Here is a 21095-nt window from a genome sequence, read left to right as displayed (position 1 = left end):
CGAATACTGGCTAATCCGCGTAAACAAAGACAGCGAAGCCGCTTCTCTTCATCACCATGCACTACTACTGCTTCTACTATTACCACAAAAATAGTAAGTTAGTACACAGTGACAAATGTTTTTTTTTTTTTTTTTCAAACAAACCTGTGATCACAAACTTTCAACTTTGCAAACAAGTTTAGTGAAGGAAAATAAATAATCTTGACACATCACCAACAGTTCTTTTTAAACATTTTTATTGGTCATATACAAAATAAAATAAGCTGTTTATTAACAAACATACATTATATACAGGAATAAATTAAAGATACATCAGACTGGTGATAAAACTCCATGAATCCCATTAGCTTGCCATCATCACTTAACTGTGTATCTACAAATTGCAGAAAAAGAAAAACAATAATTTAATAGAAGATAAATACTTACAATGAGAGTCACATTATAAGTGTATTTCTGTCGAAAACACACATGGATTTATTACAGTCCAAACTGAGAATTACAAAACACAGCTTTTTAGTTTGGTGGGCCGCATGGGAATTACCCACATTAAAATCAAACAGACTAATCTATAGACCGTCATCATGTGTCGATGTGAGGATATTTTTTCAGCCCTCACATACTTGCTTTAAATTGTGAACTGAGACAGTGCGAATACTACAATGTGAAGTCAACGTAACATAGATGAAAGAGCACTACAGGAGGTAGCTTGGGATAGGAAGTAATCGACTGGTATGTTTAAAAAAAAAGTCAGGTGGATCATTTGCTTCTATTGATCAGAGGCAGGTGGATGAGGAAGCGAGATTTAGTTAATAACACACTCATTGGTCATGCAACATAAGCTGTTCATCATTCCCACCTTCCACAAGAGCAAGCAGACTGTAAAGGGCAAGGTGGGTGAAAAATGGTGTCGCAGCTCATGCGCATCCTCAACTTTCCCTTTGTGTAAATTATCATGAAATGTTTTTTATAGACGCTGCTGCCCGTAATCCTAATGAAAGTTCTCCATTTAAAGGTGACCTCTGTATGAGCAGAGCAAAATAAAGTCAGCGTCTCACCAGAGACACTCCAACAACACTGGATTTTCACAAAGAAGACACAAACGTTATAACAATATCCCTTGAGTCTTATTCTTCAATGCCAAGTGCAGCTCATTTCTTCACACAAAACTAGTCCACAAAAGAAAACAGAACACAAGGTGATGTTGGTGACAAAAACGCAAATCACAATATACATAAAACATAACATAAAGCCATTTTCAGCTGAATCACATCACACGCTACCTGCACAACTTTATACAAATGACTATTGCCTTTTATGAAATCAATAGCTAACAGCAGCAAACATCAGGTTTACACAATATCCAGAAGGTAAAGAATAAATAGATAAGGCGAACAAAACATGGTAGCTCAAATTCAACGCGATACAAACACACAAGAAAATATAAAGAAAATAACAAAAAATAAATAGATTGTTTTTGGTTTTAAACTACACATTTACTGTTCAACTGAATTTGGACATAATCTTTCTCTTGATAATGGGCTGGCGTTCACGCAACATAAAATGTCATTACCACTGTTGCTGCACAAACAGTACGTTTAAATTGCAGTTTATTTAAAAAGTTACTTTTTTCTTCACATTTGGACAAGCATGACGACTAGGCTTACTTTTATCTTTGTAAACATAAATACAACTGATCATCTTTCCTGACACCTGCACATTGATGAAACAAATACATTAAATACAGAAATAAAAATGCATACAGCAACAAAAAAGGTATTTTATCACACATTCTTATGAAAAGCAGTAGTTTTTTTTCAGTAACATTTTTTGTGACTATATAACATGTGAACCATTTACAACACTGCAAAGACCATATTGACACCAGACAGGTCTAATAGGAAGTATGAGCCTTCCATGGATGGTTTTATTAAAATCATAAATACACATTAATCTTAAACAGAGCTGCAGACGGACTGATTATGCCGCAGTAAAAGTATTTCTGACTGGCATACGGTTACTAAAACAGAGTCTAGGTTGGAAGTCAGAGCAAATAAACAGTGAAAGATAGATATCTCATCACACGTCGACACAACCACCACACGCTAATTCACAGTTACACACATGTGCCTAGTCACAAGGGAAAAGACAAAGCTATTTAGTAGTTAAGCCACTTTTGGTTCAATTGCAAAATAGAGACGTACTGTATATCAAACGGATTCATAAGGATTTTTACAGGTCATTAAAAACAATGCAAAGATATTCATCTTTATAAAACTCCAGACTACGTAGATAAAGACTCTTTGTGTATGTAACAACATGACTTCTATTTATCATAAAGCTTATGACAAATGTGCCTGGAGATTTTGAAAAATGTTTGAAAGTAAAAATTTGAAATGCATATTAATATCAGTTGATCAATATTGCTGTCTATAGTTGCTGCTCATTTTTCCATTAGTGCGGATTTGATTATTAAAATTGGGGATATATTAAAAGAACACATAGTAACACGTGTTGCGTTTTCACTCCGCTACACTGTCGCTAAATAAGTGTTTACAGTACCGGAGCCATGACATGAAAGGGGGGGAAGAGCATGTTGTATGACTGAATTTATCCAAAACACCATTTTCTAAATCAGTTTCCAGATTCATTTATCAGATGCTTCTTAAAAACTGCTACACATATATGTGTGTCAATAGGTAATCCAACAGTGAGTACACAACATTCTGGCTTGAATGCATGACGCATCTCACTGAGCATGTGTGTATTTGCAAATTAACCCTTGAGCATTCCTAACTGCTGCGCGCACCTCTGCTACGCTTCATAAAGATGACCGTTTTCTGCCCCAGCACCTCTTCCTTCCACGACCTAATGAAGCTTTCCCTGAAAATACTCACAGAATGAGCTGAGGTCAGAAATGTTCAGTTCAGTCAGGTATTTACTTTAGACCCTTCACTGAATTACTTTGCAACACTGTAGCTCCTCGGACCATAGAAGCCAATTGAAATCACTTACACAGATAGAAATATCACAGAGGGGGTTGGACACAGACATAGAAAAAAATACAGCTAATCAAATATATCGATACCAAATAGAACACTTGTCACAGAATTTCACAGAATTCCTGATATACAACTATTCACACACAGAAAATACACTGTGGACCTCATGTGAATGACAACACATCACAGTAGAAATACATTTTTGTGGAGGAGACATTGTCTGTCATACTTTTCTAAGGGTAACTTGTGGCTAGGTGGCGCTAGACAGGAGGTACAACCACTGGACATCACTGGAAACCTGTCGGTCACTTTGAGCTGAGGGAAGCTCCAATGCTGGTTCTGGTTAGCCAGAGAAGCACAGGAAACACAAATGCTGATAAGAAAAATGGTGTAAAACGGCGCGGTGAACCTTGGAGCGAATGGATAGTTACACGTTTCAAGCTGATTTCAGTGACTGTAGGAATCCTGTGTCCACCGGCCACATTATTACCTCAACAAAGTATTTCCATTTCCGCTCTGATAAAAACCGCCCACTTTTTGAAGTCAGTCAAAGCCCCACCGGTGACCTCTCTCCTGCGTCCTTCAAGACCGTGCATCCGTTTTTGACTTCACTATCGTGATCACGCTTGTTGCCGTGGCCACCTTCCCTGGTATAAGTGGACCGATGACAGAAGACGGTATGCCTCCCCCGCCGCCGCCGGCCCGTACCCCGACCCCCACCTGAGGACTTCGTGCCACAGTCCTCGCAAAGGTCTGTAGCGCTTCATACTTGGACCTCAGTGCGTCCAGCTCGATGCGCATGGAAGCATTCTCATTGGCCAACTTGTCCACCTCCTGCTGCAGCAGCGCCTTCTGCTTCTCCAGCTCCTCCTTCTGGGTGACTCGCTTTACCCTGCAGCTGGCAGCATAGCCTCGATTCTTCAGGGTTCGCCGCCGCTGCTTCAGCTGTATGATTTCATCTTTGGAGAGCCCTCTTAGGTGCTGGTTCAGCTCCCGCACTGACATGGTCACCAGCTCCTCATCTGTCAGGCTGGTGCCATTCTCCCCCGGCTCTCGCTTCACCTAGAGTTAGCAGACGTCAATATCAACTCAGGCGAAACGAAACACCATAATACACCGCAACAGTTTACACTTGACTATAAGGTCTAAATCAAATTTGTTTTCCTGTTTACACATGGTCAGTTTAAGAAAGTCCAATAAATGTTAATCCCGTCTGACTATATTTGTTTTTCAACTTGCAATACTTTGTTCATTGTGTCATGGGCAGGGCTGCACTTCAACTGTTGATCAGGTAAAGGGCAGAATCTACTGCATAAACAGACAAGCCTGACATGAGTGTATGTCCTGTCTCGCCACAAACAACACGAGTCTCTTGTTTAGCCCAGTGGTTCCGTACCAAATTCAATGTGTGTTTAAGCTAGCTAGTTTTTCACCCGCGGCACACTAGTGTGCGATGAGAGCGTGTCAGGTGTGCCGTGGGAAAATGATTCAATTACACCTCATTTGTGAGGAGATAGAGGTGAACAATATGATGACATTAATTCATGACAATTAGAACGTGTTCGCGTAAGGAGATCACATGGATTCGCTGACATTCTTTCTAAACACTAGACTGTAGAGCTACAGTATGTTGATGCGCCGCCAGTCAAGAGCTCCTCTTCCCACACACTCACAGCGAAGAAGATGCTCACATGCCTAACTTCCAGCTGTTTTTAAACCTGATGTACCTCTAACTTGACCACACACCTTCACAACAATAATGGAGGGAGGGATCCCTGTTAGACCCGCAACGCCAAAGACTGTCTGCACTGCAGAGCTAACAGAGCTAACGTCTCACTTCAAAACTTTATTGATACTCATGGACTTTCAAAGTTTGCTTTGTGGTTTAAATGTTGCCGAACTAAATGCACATCAAAATAAATGTGCTCCAAAATGTGAAGTGAGAAAGAATAAGTTTTTATAAAGCAAGGTCAGGAGTTCTGGAAACTCAAAACTACAATAAAATCATGCAAAATACAAGTGATAAAACCCAAAGAGTTATTTAAAGTAAGTAAATAAATAAATAAATCCTGATATATTTTGCCATATTGCCCGCCCCTTTCTGGACACATTTGAAACAAATACATTTTCTGCAATTTCTTTCTGTAAATAGCCTGGCAAAATAACAACTGAGTGTCAGTAGCTACATTTTTCCACAAATGAATCGGAATTTTCTATAGGAAGGATAGGTTCCTTTGTATCTTCGATGAAATAAGGGTGCCTTGGCCTGAAAAACGATGAAAAACACTGCTTTAAGCAATGGAAATGCTGACCCATCAAATTTTAATTTGTGAGCGCTCTGAACCTTGTCCCTTGCATTAAAAAGCCTCTGGCTCAGCTCACTTTGGCGATTGCCAAACTGAATACAGAATAAACTAGGTGTTTGTTCCAATGACACTATTTAATTCATTTATTTAGAAAAAAATGACTACAGTTTCATTTGCAGTAAGAAATGTGTGTGTCTACACGTCTAATAGACTTATTCTCAGTTGTGGTCTCCATATGCTCTGATCTACCCTCCCCAGCTGCTGTGCACCCCTCATGGCACCAACTGCATCTCACCCCACACTACTGAGACAATAAAATTCTCAATTCTAAATGTTTAAAATGCTGGTTGATGCTGTTATTTTCCACAAGGAAACTGAAGGTAAGTCTGCACTTGCTCATCCAGTTTTGACCTGCACCATCGCCATTCCATGTGAATGTTGTTTAAGATGTATTTTCGATCAAGAATAATCCGTATTTTGTTGATTCCAAACAATCCTAAAGTTTGGATTTTACACTGCTAGCCACAAACATCTTTGCACAGTTTTACACGGTGGGTTTATGGATCACAGAACTTCAAAAAGCCTCATGACTGAGAGCAAATGATTAGCCTGGAGTTGCTTGATCGCTTGGATAATTGTTATTCAGCAACAGTCGTCTCATTTTTTTCTTTCAGTTTCTGACAATATCCACCGCTGGCATATTGATTATGGTTGACTTCCCAATCATATCTAAAATGAAACATTGCTTTCCCCTCACAAACCCTAATAAATGTTGAAGCTACACTTGCTTACCTTCAAGGCTTTATTCCCTTTGTTAGTCGTCGTCATGCCACAAGAGCCTCGCTCTTCTGAACAGACCTAGAAATGGATACAAACAAATATGATCCTCTTATTCAATAAAAAAAACTCAGAACAAAACATAGGCAACTTGCCGAGATTGACAGCTCACAGCGTGTCACCTACCAAGACCAGCAGAGACACTTTCCTCTCCGACTTCTCAGGTGAGTGTGTGTGAGCATGTTACGGTAGAATGTCTTTTGAAGTGAAAGTGAATTCACAATAATTTCTTAGAATTTCCTGGCTTCCTGTTTCCTGATGGTAACACAGACGGTGCCCACTACTTTTGTGTTCTCTACTTTAATTGGTTGGCACCAGGCCAATAAAAGTGAAACATGCGTAAAAAAGAGGAAGTGGTGGTAAAATATCGATGGGAAGGACTCCAGGGGAAAACCGACTGTTAGAGCCCCGACGCACTGTAGCGTGAGACGTACAGATAAGTGGTAGGGTAAATGAGCATAGTAACAATCGGAAAGAAACATTTGCGGCGTACAAAAGACAACAGGATGCAGGCGCAGAACAAGGGAGGGACAGAAGAAAATGCAAAAGATGAGCTCAGTTCTGAGAACACAGCGCTCCAGTGATGAGCGTCACCACTACAGAGGGAGGCTCTGTGAGATGCCTCCGTCTGACCCTCGTCTCTCAGACCTGTGTGCTTATGTGTTTGATAAAGGGCGACTGTTATTGCTGCTGCTGAGTGATCATCATGAGACCAGTCATGATGACTCAGCAGAATCCGTCCCCCTCCTCTCTCCCGTGCAGGTTTCTGTTCTCAAGTGTCACTCCCTCACCCTTCAGTCCTTTTAAGCCTATCTATTGTTGATAACTGTCGGACCATTGGGGGGATTACATGAGCCTTTTAGAATAAGTTTACTCAGACTATTTCGGAAGTGAAGAAGGCCCGCGGGATGCTGGGCTCCTCCAAAATAATGACACCTTCTTAAACACTGCACAAACAAGTTATCGTCATCATCACTAAAGCAGTATTGCTCACTGATTCATAAATGCCAACAAACATTTATAAAATCACTTCCGACAGATTACATCTGCTTCCCCTTCCTGCCATCGTGATGTTCGACCTGGAGTCTGGCCTGGATGACCAAGTTCCTCACACCATCTCTAACACTGACTAATGAAGTCGCGACACGCTTCATCACAGACCGATGGCATCACTGTCTCACTTAAGAATAATACTTTAACACCCCGTTTAAAATCACTTAAAAGCTGGACTTTCCCCTATTGTTACTTCCAGTAGGGGGGTCTGGGTCGATGGAGCCAACATTAACAACAGATAAGTACGCCCAAGGTCAACAAACAGCAGTCCATCCCATGTTGTGCATCTTCATTCATGTCTTCACATCCAGGAGTGGAAAACACCGGCACAGGGGTGCACTTATTTTAGCTTGTATCACGTTGTCATTTCCTTCTTCATCTTAGTGATGCAGCTATCTTCTTTCATCCATTTCTCTCCAGTCAAAGGCAACCTACGTGCCAGCAAACCTCCCCCACAAACACACCTCCGAATGTCTGTGAGGCTTCATGGCAGCTTGAACATACTAAAATTGCTCTGTTATAAATAGCTTTAGATCAAAGAACACACAAGCACACTTGCATTTCATTCAAATGCTCAGCCTACCGAGGATACAAGCGCTACTGTGCTTTAAGAATAAAAACACATATATATATATATTTATTTTTCCATTCAGAGTTATGACACTAGCACCTATAAACCAAGTACCTGTTGTCTTTCTGTGTTGATATATATTTGTTTGTTGAGACATTGGTACAAACAAACAGATGTGAAGTGGTCCTTCTCTGGTGATTTGGTGGGATGCAGCTGGAGGGGCATCGTCACACAATGGATGGATCAAAGACATGAAGGCTGAGGTTGCTGTTATCAGTGGGGGTGGGTGATGATGAGCGCCGGGGAGCTGTTTCGCTGCCAGGCAATGGTTTATTTCCCCTGAGCCTGTACCCCGCCCGCAAACACATCTACATGCAAACAAAAACATGCCAACACGCACCTACATACGACGTTTCCCCTGCTGAGATGCCAGTGGGGCACAATAAAACCAACACGCTAAACGGCTGGGAACACTAGCGTGCAGATTATTGTTATTATTATTATGAACGCTACAGACATGGCTTTGGAAATCACTGTCAGCTTCATTCTTAAATTCTCTGAGAGAGCAGAAACCACTCATCTTGTACATTCACTTAAGGAAAACACAGTTATACTGAAAAAACAAACAAACAAAAAAACGAACAACCCACCTAAAAAAAAAAAAAAAAATATATACAAAAATATGACTACTACTGTGTGGGTAGTGTGGGAAAAATGCTTATATCTTATAATAAGGGCTGGACTTCAAAAAAAAAAATTAATTATTTATTATTTAAAAAGAAAAAAAATTATTCATTGAATCAAATGACACAGATTATAGTTAGGTTTCTTTCGCATGGATCATTATTCAGTGCTGCAATTCCAGGGGCGCCACCTCAGTATGATGTCATAATAAAATGGACATGGTGAAAGAGAAACAATGCGATTGCACTGATGGATGAAAATATCACGGCTAAAAAAAGTTCAGGACAGAAGCACAAAACTTGTTGTTCCGTGCATTTAATGCAGCAGAGGTCGCTCTTCACTGGACGACTTAACTGAACTGATCTGAGTTGGGGGTTTTGTCACTGCACTAAGGTTCAATAACACTAAAGCATGAGCCTGAAGGGGAACAGAATTATGTCACAAAGGCTCACTTTTTTAAATCTGTTTACGATGCAGTACTCCTCTTTATTTTATTCAGCCATTCTAAAATAACACTTAAACCGTCTTATTCACTGCTCTCATTGGTGTCTCTTCTTCTGTGGAGTAATGACTTTATATCATATTTTTGAGAGTTTTTTTTTAAACTTGTGAATCATCGCTCAGCCTCCTGTGCACCATTTTAAACTGCTACTCAGCAGACGCAAACACATATCTGAGTAAATCAGCGTCCAGATCCACAACTGGCTTCTGACAGATGACTCGGATGCAGCTTCTATCCCTCGGGATCATTGCAGCTGCTTACATCAGCCATGGTTTTCTTGGGGTCCCGGTCGAAAGTTCCTGGCTAAAAACGACTGAGAAAACAAAGACATAATGGCCAGCACCACAGAACTTGAAGTTAAAAGGAAACGTAAGTCAGCACAGGCCACTTTACATTTTTATTAGACTCAAATTAGGAAATGCCTCCATAGATTAGATTAGATCAGATCAGATTAGATTAGATTAGATTGCCTTTATTTTGATCACAATGGATCAAAAGGATTATCTTAAAATAGAAACTGAACGGAAGATTACAAAAAATACCACAAAATCTCCTAAAACTTTGTGAGAGTGTGTAACGTAGCACAGGCCTCAGGTTCTGTTCCTCAGGTTAAGGTTCATCTGCTGAGGCAAGCCACAGCAATTCATCTTTGGTGCGCACAGACACACACACGTACACAAACACAAAGTGGCAGCGATGTCCTTCCCCTATCGGTCTGAGGGTGGCCACTGCACCGTAGTCAATGCCACGGCTGCCGTTGCTACAACAGACAGCTCTTTTTTTTTTTGCAGTGGCTTGCTGTATTTTTACAGAACAAGAACAGGAAGAACGCTGACAACTCAGGAGTACAGCTGCTCACAGTTACAAGAGACAACGCAGAGGACACCAGGACGGCGACAGGACACAGACATGAGTTCAATACAGACAAAGTGGATGGGGGAAAAAAAGGATGTGAGGAGTTGATGGGATAGTGGGATGAAGACAGACTTGGCGGGAGAGAGGAAGAAGTGTTGTTGATGAAGAAGTAGCTAAAGAATGCTGACGTCTCTGGAGCTGATTAGCGTTACAGCGGAGACATCACACCCACAGCCGAGAAAAATGCTGAGTATGGAGGGAGGATGGGGTGGGGAGGTGCAAATGACAAGGGAGAAAGAAGAGAAGAAAAAGAGAGAGGCAAGTGAGGAGTGGGGAAGAGAGTGAGGACAGAGGTGGGGACGAGGGGTTGGCGAGGGAGGGGGGCTGCGTTTGGGTGAAAATGCATCCTCAACACATTTGTAAGAGCTTAGCTGTTGGGTACGGAGGTGGGTGGCAGGGGGAGGGGGCGGCGGGGGGATTGAGATCGGGGAAAAAAGCCCGAACTCAGCAACGACCACGACTAAAACCTCCAATTAGAAAAGTTCTGAAGCTGATCCAGTGCAATGAAACTAGTGCTGACCATCACAAACGCAGGCAGGCGGACCCACACATCAGATTGAGTTTTGCTGGAAAGTCACGCACCAAAGCAGTGATTAAAAGTTCCTTTCCTTGCTCCTTCTAAAAAATGAACTCCCCATATCTGTTGTGCTCTTGTCTTTACATCGTTTCAGTCGGCTCTCGGCTCCAGCCAACACTGTCGCACGCAGAAAATATTCTTAGAAAGCAACTTCCCATTTGGAAAGCTGGCAGCACGCACACACACACACACACCACCAACAAACACAACAACAAACAGCCGGATTAGGTATTTCAGAGATGACCGGGGGCTGAAGTGAGTGGGTGAACACCAGCACAATCGAGGCAACATTTCGGAGTGGTGAGGACTAGATCATGCTAGCCACATGTCATTTACAGTGGCAGGCCTGTCTGTGCTGAATTATCACAGCATAACAACTGATTCAAATGTGCCCAGGAGACTGGAGGGAGACCTGAGGAGTGCCAAGACACTTTCATTGCCAGTTTAGATTTAACGCTGATCAGTCAAATACACACTGTTGGTAAATTCACGCAGAGCTCTAAGGAGCCCTGTGGGGGTTGTGTTGTTCCTGCTCCCAGATTCAATTTAAAGCGCTCCAGAAGCAGTCATGGTGAGAAGGGAGGGGGGAGAATTTTGGGCGATTATTTTCATCCAGCAATCATCACCACCTCTGCAGCCAAGGGATATCGATTCTCAGGCCATTTACAAGGAGTAAGTTCAGGTATCTTGGCGTAGTGGACACAAGTTTGAGAGTCATTAGACCCACCAACGTAAGCAGGGGGAGGTGAAGCCCTTGATTCGCCACAGAGGAAAACATAGCGCTGAAGCTGTGCCACAACATTGTCCGCTGATGTTAGGGGTACCTCAAGGATCCATCCAGTCTCCTCCACTAAGCTATCTCATCTTTCTGATAGACGGCCTGAAGATACAGTCAAACCAAACACGAGTTCATGGCACTTGTCCTGCTACCGTTTGCCTGGTCTCTCAAGCCGCGTTAAAAAAGTAGGTCAACAGTAGAAATTCAACATAGTGGTTCATAGAGCCAGAATTGTAGCCCTTTATCTGCTGTGGAAGTAAATCAAGAGAGTCCATTCTCTCAAGGTCCAACAGAACCTGCACCATCAGCTCGGCGAGTCGTGAATGCCAACAACCACTACCGTCCTGTTGCATGTCACTGTAAAATCTTGGCTTTGATTGGTTAAACCATCACGAGCACAGATGTGGCCAGATGTGCTCCCATTTTGTAGCCCAACACTAGATGGCCTCGACCTCAAAACCTGAGCCGAGATTTCTGAACAACAAGCATTGCAATGTTCAACCTTCCACAGGTTGGACTCTGGAAGGACTCTGAAGCAGATGGAAGGTAAATTGAAAAACAGATCTGATCTATACTAAAACCAGCCTTCGATAACAAAGAGTTAGACTTTAGTGTTCTGTTTGGACACACCTGTTTCGCCTGTAACTTTGATGAGTTTGACACCCCTGACCTGCAGTTACTTCAGATATGTTCAGCTCGTAGGAGACTTGGTAACCAACGTCAGACCAGATGGAGAGATCCCGACTTCAGACAGGCTTCTGTCTGCATCAGAAACCCCAGACAGAGCAGCTAGAAGTCAAGTGAAGTTACTAATAACATCTATGCCCAGCAACCTGGCGAAGGGCAAGCTGCAGTATAAAACTGAAAGACTGAAATGAAGAACTTTGTGGGACTAGATGAATAACCAATGATAATTGTGGGAGAAGCACATGTTAAAGTGGAGACAACAGAAAGCTACCAAGTTTGCAGAGCGTGAAATAAGCATGATATAATAGAGACAGTTAAACACAAGCTGCCAAGAAAAGCACTGATGATCAAAATGGAGAAAGAATAGCCATCACTTTCACACCTCTTTAACGGTGCATTGAGTACGTGTGTGTGTGTGTGTGTGTGTGTGAGCGTGTCAGAGACAGTGCTGTGCTGGTGTATTATTAAAAGCGAGAAAAAGTCCTGGCGTCGACACGTTTTTCCCATTTCAGGTAGTAAGTTGGAGTGTAATGACAAATTTCCCAACACAAGCAAAAAAAGTGCACCGTCAGGCAATTGAGCCTCGACTCTTTTTTTTTTAAAACATAAGTGTTTTTTTTTCTAAAAGGAGAAAAACACATCACAGGTTAAGCTGATTCTGTCTGTGTGTGGGAGGGAGATAGCAAGTTAACAGAGTCGTTTATCTGCGCCCGATGATAGAAAACAATCCCTGTACAAAGAGAAATGACCAGTGTTGTCAATATCAGCGGGAACTCACACTAATATTGTTCTTAGACATGAATATAGCTGCTGAAACGTTTGCTCTGGCTTGGATCTTGAGTCGTCTGCTTGGATTGGTGACCTTCATCTTGAATGTTTCCTTCAGGTACTGAAGTGTGTGCTGTGACTTAAATGAAGACAACGGCAGGCAGAAAAACTTTCTGTATTAAAGAATTGTTCAAGGCCAACGTTTAACACACCTTTCATAAGGTGGATTATTACAGCCTCATTTCACAGTTGTCTACTAGATATCTATTACAAGATTATTCAAACACTGTCAGCATGATGTTCTTTATATTTTCAGTGGTGTATATGGCGCACACATGTACATATGTATATAACCGATGGGGTTTGCAGTTAATCACAGAAGGGGTGAAAACAAAGTCAAGGGAGTCAAACTCCAGCATTCAAGGGGCTAAAATATCGCCCTACCAAATCTGACTCATTAAAAAAATATTCAAACTACATCAAAATATACACTCAGTTTAAGACAGCAATAAATATCAATATATCTGGATGTAAACATTTTAGTGTGTACTTGAGATGTGGAACATGCTTCAAATTTGGTAATTTTTATCAGTGGAGAAAGTGTATACGTGAATAAGAAAAAATATTTTATACCCAATGCAAAATTATTTATATGAAAAGAAATAGTTATATACAAGAAACTACTCTTTATTGCATCCTGATCCAGAGAAACCCCCTTTGTTTTTACATCAAGCTTAAATCCTACAACTATTCTTCAACCGGACAGTTGAGGCTTTACTCTGTGTTGTCTTCAGAAGTTCTGCAGGCTGCATCAGCGATGACAATAATGTACAGAACACTAGGTGCTACACAACACCAGTGAGACTGAATGCTTTGTGGTTGATTTCAGGCAGAGTGGGACAACTCCAGCCTCCATCACCACACATGCGACGGAGTTAAAAACTGAAGATCTGCAGCAGACAGGCACACAGCTTTGGTGCTGTCAACTCTAGAAGAAGTTTTGGTCCTACAATGCGAGAAATCTTCTATATTCTTCAAAGTGGAACGCAGGCACAGAAGACTGGATCAGGACTTTTGATCCTTCACTTTTCAAACTACATGACAACATAATGATGCAGGTGTGTTTGTTTAGTTTTGCTGTATGTTGAGTTGTATGAACCTAAAAAGAAGCCATTTTTTTCTCACGTTCCCCAGACTCAAACCCGTTGCTGAAACTGTGGCACTGAAAATGTGCTACGGCAGCTGAGCAATACGGCTCCATTAAAAAATCTGGTCAATTCAGAGTAGAGTGGAATGTTTAGGCCACAAGTCGGTCAGTGAAAAATGCCATGGATTTTTCAAAATAAAACACTATGTACAGAATGTCCACATCCCTTTCATCTAGTTAGTGTCGTACCTTGCCAAACACAGCAGGGTACCTCCAGCTAGAGGCACCAATAGCCCACATGGATTAATATGAATCTGCTCAGTGATGATTTTTTTATGCGCACATGCTGCCCCCCATCACCTCTGGGTGTTTGAAACAATATATATCTGTGACGTGGCAGTGAGCTGTTACAACCATCGCATCACTTTCTCCACATGTGCTGCTGCTGCTCTGAATTGAAATGAACTGAATTTTCCCACAAGAGGATCAATGAAGTCTTATCTTATCATATCACATGATACTTATCTCTTGGGATGACGACTTTTTTCTTGTCTGTATGGACCACACAAACACCTGCTACTCCAGCTGCACATCAATGAGACCAGCCATTTATCTACAGCAAAATTGTCATAACAATGGCATCTGCAAACGTAAAAAAATTCCATAATCAAAATCAAAGGTTGTGTTTTGACTGAAAGTCTTCATTTTACCCTACTTTAAAAGTACATTTTACATGAAAACCCTTTTATATTTCAGGAATATCTTTTCAAATGTCATCCAGACATGACCAAATCCTGGCTCCGGGGCTGTTTGATCCACTTTTCTTTACGCTTCTTTACATTTCTAAAATTCTTTAACATCACATCCGCTCTTTATGACAAGATCCCGTCACTCACCTTTGAAGTTGAGACGCTAATTCCAACGATGATTTTTCTGTCTCTCTGAGATGTAGCTAGAGTTTTGTGTTGGCCAAACCCACTTTTGGATAGCTGCACTTCATATTTTGAACTTCTGAATAACATAGTTGTTGTACTTAAAATGAAGATGTTTGATTTTAAGACAGCCTTTTCTTCGACGGACGGTTATTTTGGAAGAGATTATCAGGATCAGATCGGAATGAGTGGTTATGAAATTAAATTTTCAAATTTTCTGATAAGTAGTTCGGACACCCATGATGTAGTCCAAAACTCATTTGATAGAAATTAAAATATAACCCACCAAAATATGCTGAAAAAACTCAAGTGTCTTCTCCACTATTTTCTGAAGCTGTTACCCTCTTTGGAACACTTTAATAAGGAACAGAGCTGAACTGGCAGCTGAACACAGCATCGTAATGTTTGAAATAATGTGAATTGTGGCGCGTATCCACTGATTTTCAGACATGACTTATTTGATTGTCTGCACAAAAGCAGATAGATATGTTTGGAAAACGTGTCCAGAAGTGAAGGCGGCAGCTGAGATGTATCTAGAGAGGTAAAAACCTCAGACGCTCTGTTCTTTGTTCTCCCTCTGCGCTCCCCGGAATCCATCCGTTACATGTTGCCTGTGTTTTTAATTCAAAGAGGTTGAGAAGCTAATACCATGATTCTGGAATCGTCACACTGCAGTTTGAAACTGCGGCAAGTTGGCGCATTGAGATGATGCAACTGGTAGACAACCTTGGGTTCAGCCGCTGAAGCCGAGAGTCTTTGAAACACTTCACGCCTTTTCCAATATCGTAACACAGCCAGCAAAGTAATCACGTTAACGCCGCTTTCTGAGAGAGTGATTTAAGGACATAGGAAAACTGAGTTTAAAAAGTAAAAAAACATGAATGGTATTGCATCAACATCTACTTTTATTTCACAGGCACACGCTGACGCCTTCTTTTTCGAGTCTTTCCGATTATACAGATTTGACACATTCGTCAGGCAAGGTCATGTAAGTAAGACACCTGTAGAGAGACGTGACATTTCCCACACACAAAGGGCGGCAGTGAATTCACATCGGAACTGTGGAAAACACTGGAGCAGAGCAATGATTATGCACCAGATCTGCTTACACCATATTTCATCATTACCGTGGAGAAAAAACACTCAACTATTGATCTGCCCTGCTGCTTCCTTTTCTCTCTCACCCACTCGCTCCTTGTGCCTTTTATTCTTCTCTTTTTACTTCTGTCAGACAGCTCTAATTCACAAGCAGAAGCAGACTTGCCTCGGATAAAAATACAACGGAGAAATTCAGATTCTTACGCACATTTGTAGAGAGGAAGTGGAAACAATATTCTTCTGCTGCCTTGTCTTGTGTTGTTATTCAACTGACTAACTGTGTTAGTCACAGAAGTGGTGAAAAGAAAGGTGGAGTCAAGGGAGTCAAACTCCACTGTTCAAGGGACCAAAATATTACCCTACCAAATCTGAATCATTTGAAGAAAAAAAAAATCCCATTCAAAACGTCATCACTGTGCATCATAAAATCAATATTTAAACAAGTCATTCATTCAGTTTTAATCACCCATTTCATATCATTGTTATGACCATAAACATGACTAATGTAAGCATAATTTTTCATTTATTCAGAAATACAAATGTTTTTATTTTTTAATCCTTGCCCACATTTTCAGTGTTGGTGTTGCAGTGCAATATGGGTCATGCAGAGAGGTGTGACATTAGATATGATAACACTGGCTGAGAAAAAGTGAGATGAAAATATGAATATCTCAGCCAGACTGGGGAGGCAGAGCATGAGTTTGACAAGCCATTAAGATGTAGGCTACATGTTATTTAATGGCTCATGAATGGCGGGAATATTGATATCTACATTTGACTTAAATCTCAAAAGATTGTTCATGATCTATTAGATGAAACTGTCTAAACAATGGGGTATGTTTCAGAAAACCTGTGAAGTCACGTCCTGCTCATATTATGCTTGAATATTGCCTCAAAAAAACATGAACTCAGTGACCTTCTCACCCATTTAGCTGTGGACACAACATAATGCTTCCTTACATTCAAATACCATGGAGGAAAAATGTTAAGACTAAGATATTTGACCTAAAAAAATGCAGGTGATGAAACAGGTTTATGAGAGTGCTGCTGCGGCGACAACCTTTACCACTCCACACAGGAGGAACACCACTGTAATGAGAGAGCTTGACCTCAAAGCTGATACAGGGTGAAGATGGAAAGGTCAACTGACTGAAGTGCAATCTATCGTAATGGAGAATTGACATTGTGGAAATCTATTCCCAGATGTGTGTAGTATGTCTTCATCTGGAGTGACAGACACGTCGCCTCACCTCCAAGAATCTGCTCTACAGCCACCGGATCCTGAAACTGTCTCTCTGGCTTCACAGTCGCCCCAAACACACGCGCACACACATTCACACATATGCACACGACAAGGCAAAAGAAAGTAGCTGTGGTAAGTAACAAGTGAAAACGCCATCTGTCAAGCGAGAGCGCATTTGCTTCGCCTCAGCATTTTCAGGGGAATGCCTTGAAGACAAAAAGGTCCTTGTTCTCAATCTCTCCACAAATCCCATCTCTCATTCTTCCTCCCTCTTCCTTCATCCCCCTTGCTCTGTGCGCCGTGCCGCTCCGCCACCATCAGCAAAGTTGCACACATAAGCATTGGTCAGCGTTCAATTACTGTGAACACCAGGGAGGGATGGGGAAAAGTACTTGACAGAGAAATGCACTTCAAGCACTGATTAAATACTGATACCAAGTATAAAAAGCTTAGCCCCTAGGTTGTGTGTGTTTCAGTGTGTGTACATAGATTGCACAAAGGAAATAGGGAGAATTGAGTGTGTGTGTGCGTGTGTACAACAGAAAGACAGTTTGGAGTGGAGGGGGGGGCTCTTCTCTCCAATACTGATACAACTGTTTCATCATTATGACCCTCTATTACAGTACTTGCCAACTTGCTTACTACATACTTTTGATACACTCCACAGAGTGCTGACTCTCACTAAAGCTGCTGATATGGAGTCATTAGGGGGCGAAGTTTTCTGTTTTTCTTAAGCCCACTGAGCTTCCCTATTAATACTCTTGTGCATTTCGCTGTTGTGATGATGCTCACAGGTTGCTCTCTACTGTTTAACATGGCCCCATCAGCCACACACAAAGTTACGTCCGGTTCAGTGTCTTCATTCAAGAGGGTGTGACCTGAGATTAGAGAGTACTCTTGGCACAATACTTCTACCTCACTGTTAATCAGTTTCTAGTGGTCTTCCAGTGCAGCAGTGTGACAGCAGTCGATATGAATATAGCTGTTAATATGAATAACAACTCAACGCCTCCTTGCATGAGTAGCTGCTTATGAAACAAATACATTTCGGGTTGTAGACTAGTGTGATATGACTGTTGTCCTCTACCTGCATTGGCAAGACATATTAAACTTTTTTTTCACCACCTATAGTTTTATATATTTATTTTATGTGAAATGTGTGTTTATTTAGTTGTATATTCTACTATTATTATTTTAAATAATAATAATTTGAGGACTATTATATTCAATTTTAATGTGTTTTATCCACACTATTATTAGGATTTTAGTTAAATCGAAATTGTTTCCATTGTTTTATATTGCTTACTTTAGTATGCTGTTTTATTCTCTGCTGTTTTGGTTGTAAAGTGTCCTTGAGAGGTTTGCAATGTGCTCATAAATAAAATGTGTTACAATAATAATACTAATAATAATAACAATAATAATACTACGACTAATAATAATAATAATAATAGTGTTAATTTTCAGCCTATTAAATGCAGTGTAGTGAAATAAATTATACAATAGATTCAAAATATTTCACCAACAGATAGCTTTCTATTGTGAAAGATCATCAGACAAAAGCGCTGTAAAGTAATGATCACAGTTACTCAAAAAAAGTTCTCTAATCGAAAAAGGGAGGAGGTGGTTTCAAATGGTATCGGCAAACTAAATAAATAAAAAATAAATACACAAAATCAGACGCTTATTAGGTGTCGAAAGAGAAGGATCATGAACGCAAACATTGAAGTTGAAACGAGCGCTGAATAAGTGCTCATAAACACTGTTAGGATTAAGTATGACAGCGCTTGAACTTGACTACCGTAAACAAAAAGTTGCATTGTAAGTGAATTCCCCAAAATACGTTGAGATGGAGAGAGATGCTTTAAATGTTGAGGGCTTCACTACATACCTTAAGAAAAAAACAGCAGAAACATAAACACGCCGCGTTTAATTCTCGTTGTGTTTCAGTCACCATTCAGTTTTCTACACTGCTGGCCACTCGAGACCAAAAAAAGCAGCTTTAGAACCACAAAGACCACCTTGTCCTTCATCTTCATTTCACTGGACCCTCGCTCAAAAGCGGTGATCCTTTTAAATCCACGACAGGCGCCGCACGAGCGTCTATTCCTGACAAAGCCAACCCCCCAGCATGAACCTTTGTCCGCCCGCCGGTGCCATGTTGCCATAGCTCCCTCGTGCCTCCACTCCAGCTCCACCACCAATAACGATGATTCAGCAGCACAGCTGCTCCACCACGACAGCCACTCCACTCCGAGCCCGGCGCTACGAAACCGCGTTGCAACACACGAGTGTTGAAGGATACGAGACAAAGCGAACGTGGATCTTGACACTATCCCAGCGGGATGGTGTCACTAGCTCGAGCCGCTGGACGTTTGACAGCTAGCGGTGATCCACGCGTCTCTCTTTGTTAGAGAAGAAACAGTATCGGAATAAAGAGTAATGTTCAAGTTGTGCGCCTTACCTGCGAAGCAACAACAGCCAAAGCGCTTCAGCACCTCCGACAGCTGACGGTGCTACACGGACAAAGCTCTCATTTATTCCCGCTTTCCCGAACTAGAGAGCGTTTCCTCGGAGGAACAAGGGCTTCGCTCGTCCTGGCGGAGGCACAAAAAGCCGATTTACTGTCAACACCACTAATTCCGACACATTCCGGCTTCTGTTGTCTTTGTCTCGCACACTTGCTCCCTCGCGCGAACGAGCCGGGCTCGGAGGGGGGGCACGTGCGGCTCCGAACCGTACCGTGATGATTCAGCACAAGTGGGTTCAGTCCGCGCACGAGCCGAGGTGGGTTCGGCCGAGCGCAGCGGCGGAGAAACGTCGCCAGCGAAGCGTCTTCGCTGAGCGGCCGCTGCACACTCAGCAAAAACAAGCCTCGCCGCCACGTTCAGCACTTCAGCCAAGAATTCGGGTTCTGACAGCTGACTCACCAGAAGTTCTCGGTTGGTTCGGGTTCGTCGACGGCTCCTCGACCCGGTATGGAGAGAGACAGCTGGAGAAATGCGAGTGTTTTCCGCTCACGCCTCCTCGCAGGTCTCTGGATAAGATCCACTCCTTCCCCGCTTGTTTTAGTTCACGGTCGGAGGCGCCAGACGTCAAATGATGTTTGGATCACATGGTTTCATTCATGAAGCGTCTACGCAACCTACTTTTAAAGAGACATCAGAATACTACCATGCGACGGACCTTCCACTTGATAACCAGCAACATAAAGACATTTCTCTGGAAGATTGTGGGAAGCGATGAGCGGGACTCTGTTCTCCCCCCTTTTTATATGAGACTTTAATTGACAAGAAAACTGCTAAACAATCAGTCATTCACTTCAATGATTGAAATGTAAATCCATCTAACGCAAACAGAGGAGGGAATCACTTTACATTCTTTACCTCTTGCAATTCTTTATATCACCTTTGACCTTTTAGAGTGCAATGAGGGTTCATGGCAGTGTCAAACGTATGGTCTGGGGGCCAAATACGGCCGGTCAGTTGTTTTGTGTGGCCCTAAAGAGACTTGCACAATACAGTTTGTTTTGATAAAGGGATATTCCACTCCAGATTATTTATTATTTACAGTCGTCTTGCCTAAATGTTTTGAAAACATAGACTTCCACTTAGACTTTCCCACCACCATGACGCTGAAGAGTAGTGCAAAATCTGTTTTGAGTTATTTTGCCTACATGATTTTGCCCATGATTGCACAACCTGTTGTCAAGAGTGAAAATAAAGATATCTTAAAAAAGGGAGGAAAAAAGGGAGGAGAAATAAGATCACTGGTTTATTCTCCACCAAATCCATTGTTTGTGGATTTTCCCTGTTTCCTGGGGGTCAAAACTAAATTAAATATTATGGTAAATGCTCTATATATGAAGCAGTTGAGGTGGAATTGGCAGTGAACCCCACTTCTGATGGCAGAGCACCTGTCAATAAGCATGAATATATATATAAATCTAAAGCCAGAGAGGATTTGATCCTAACATTTTTTGCAGGTTACGCACATCA

At 41.7% G+C, this 21095-nt stretch overlaps 1 protein-coding gene across 4 annotated transcripts; it reads right to left on the bottom strand.

Moving 5' to 3' along the window:
- Positions 1-247: 247 nt before the first annotated feature.
- On the bottom strand, positions 248-20213 carry LOC128754364 (transcription factor MafG-like). 4 transcript variants are annotated; one of them, XM_053856933.1, is made up of 3 exons: positions 20028-20213; positions 6098-6163; positions 248-4061 (listed from the first exon to the last, which is right to left on the bottom strand). In XM_053856933.1, the coding sequence occupies exons 2-3, from the start codon at positions 6131-6133 to the stop codon at positions 3582-3584; spliced, it is 516 nt and encodes a 171-aa protein (XP_053712908.1). In that variant the 5' UTR covers positions 6134-6163; positions 20028-20213; the 3' UTR covers positions 248-3581. The 4 variants fall into 4 exon arrangements, with proteins under 4 accessions (XP_053712908.1, XP_053712910.1, XP_053712907.1 ...); XM_053856935.1 differs by lacking the exon at positions 20028-20213 and adding an exon at positions 19562-19738; XM_053856932.1 differs by lacking the exon at positions 20028-20213 and adding an exon at positions 12688-12913.
- Positions 20214-21095: the final 882 nt, after the last annotated feature.

Source organism: Synchiropus splendidus, chromosome 2, assembly GCF_027744825.2.
Source record: "Synchiropus splendidus isolate RoL2022-P1 chromosome 2, RoL_Sspl_1.0, whole genome shotgun sequence".
Classification (NCBI taxonomy): Eukaryota; Metazoa; Chordata; class Actinopteri; order Syngnathiformes; family Callionymidae; genus Synchiropus; species Synchiropus splendidus.
Note: the sequence above shows the minus strand (reverse complement) of the source record. Positions and strands in the feature narration are given on the sequence as shown.

Bases quoted from the DNA above. Each gene is read 5' to 3' on its own strand.
- LOC128754364 (XM_053856932.1), bottom strand. From the start codon at position 12,777: ATGAAGGTCACCAATCCAAGCAGACGACTCAAGATCCAAGCCAGAGCA. The intron at 6,164-12,687 runs GTGAGTTCCCGC...ATCCATTTCTAG, and splicing joins TGTCTAAGAACAATATTAGT to GTCTGTTCAGAAGAGCGAGG. The intron at 4,062-6,097 runs GTAAGCAAGTGT...TGCTAACTCTAG, and splicing joins AAGGGAATAAAGCCTTGAAG to GTGAAGCGAGAGCCGGGGGA.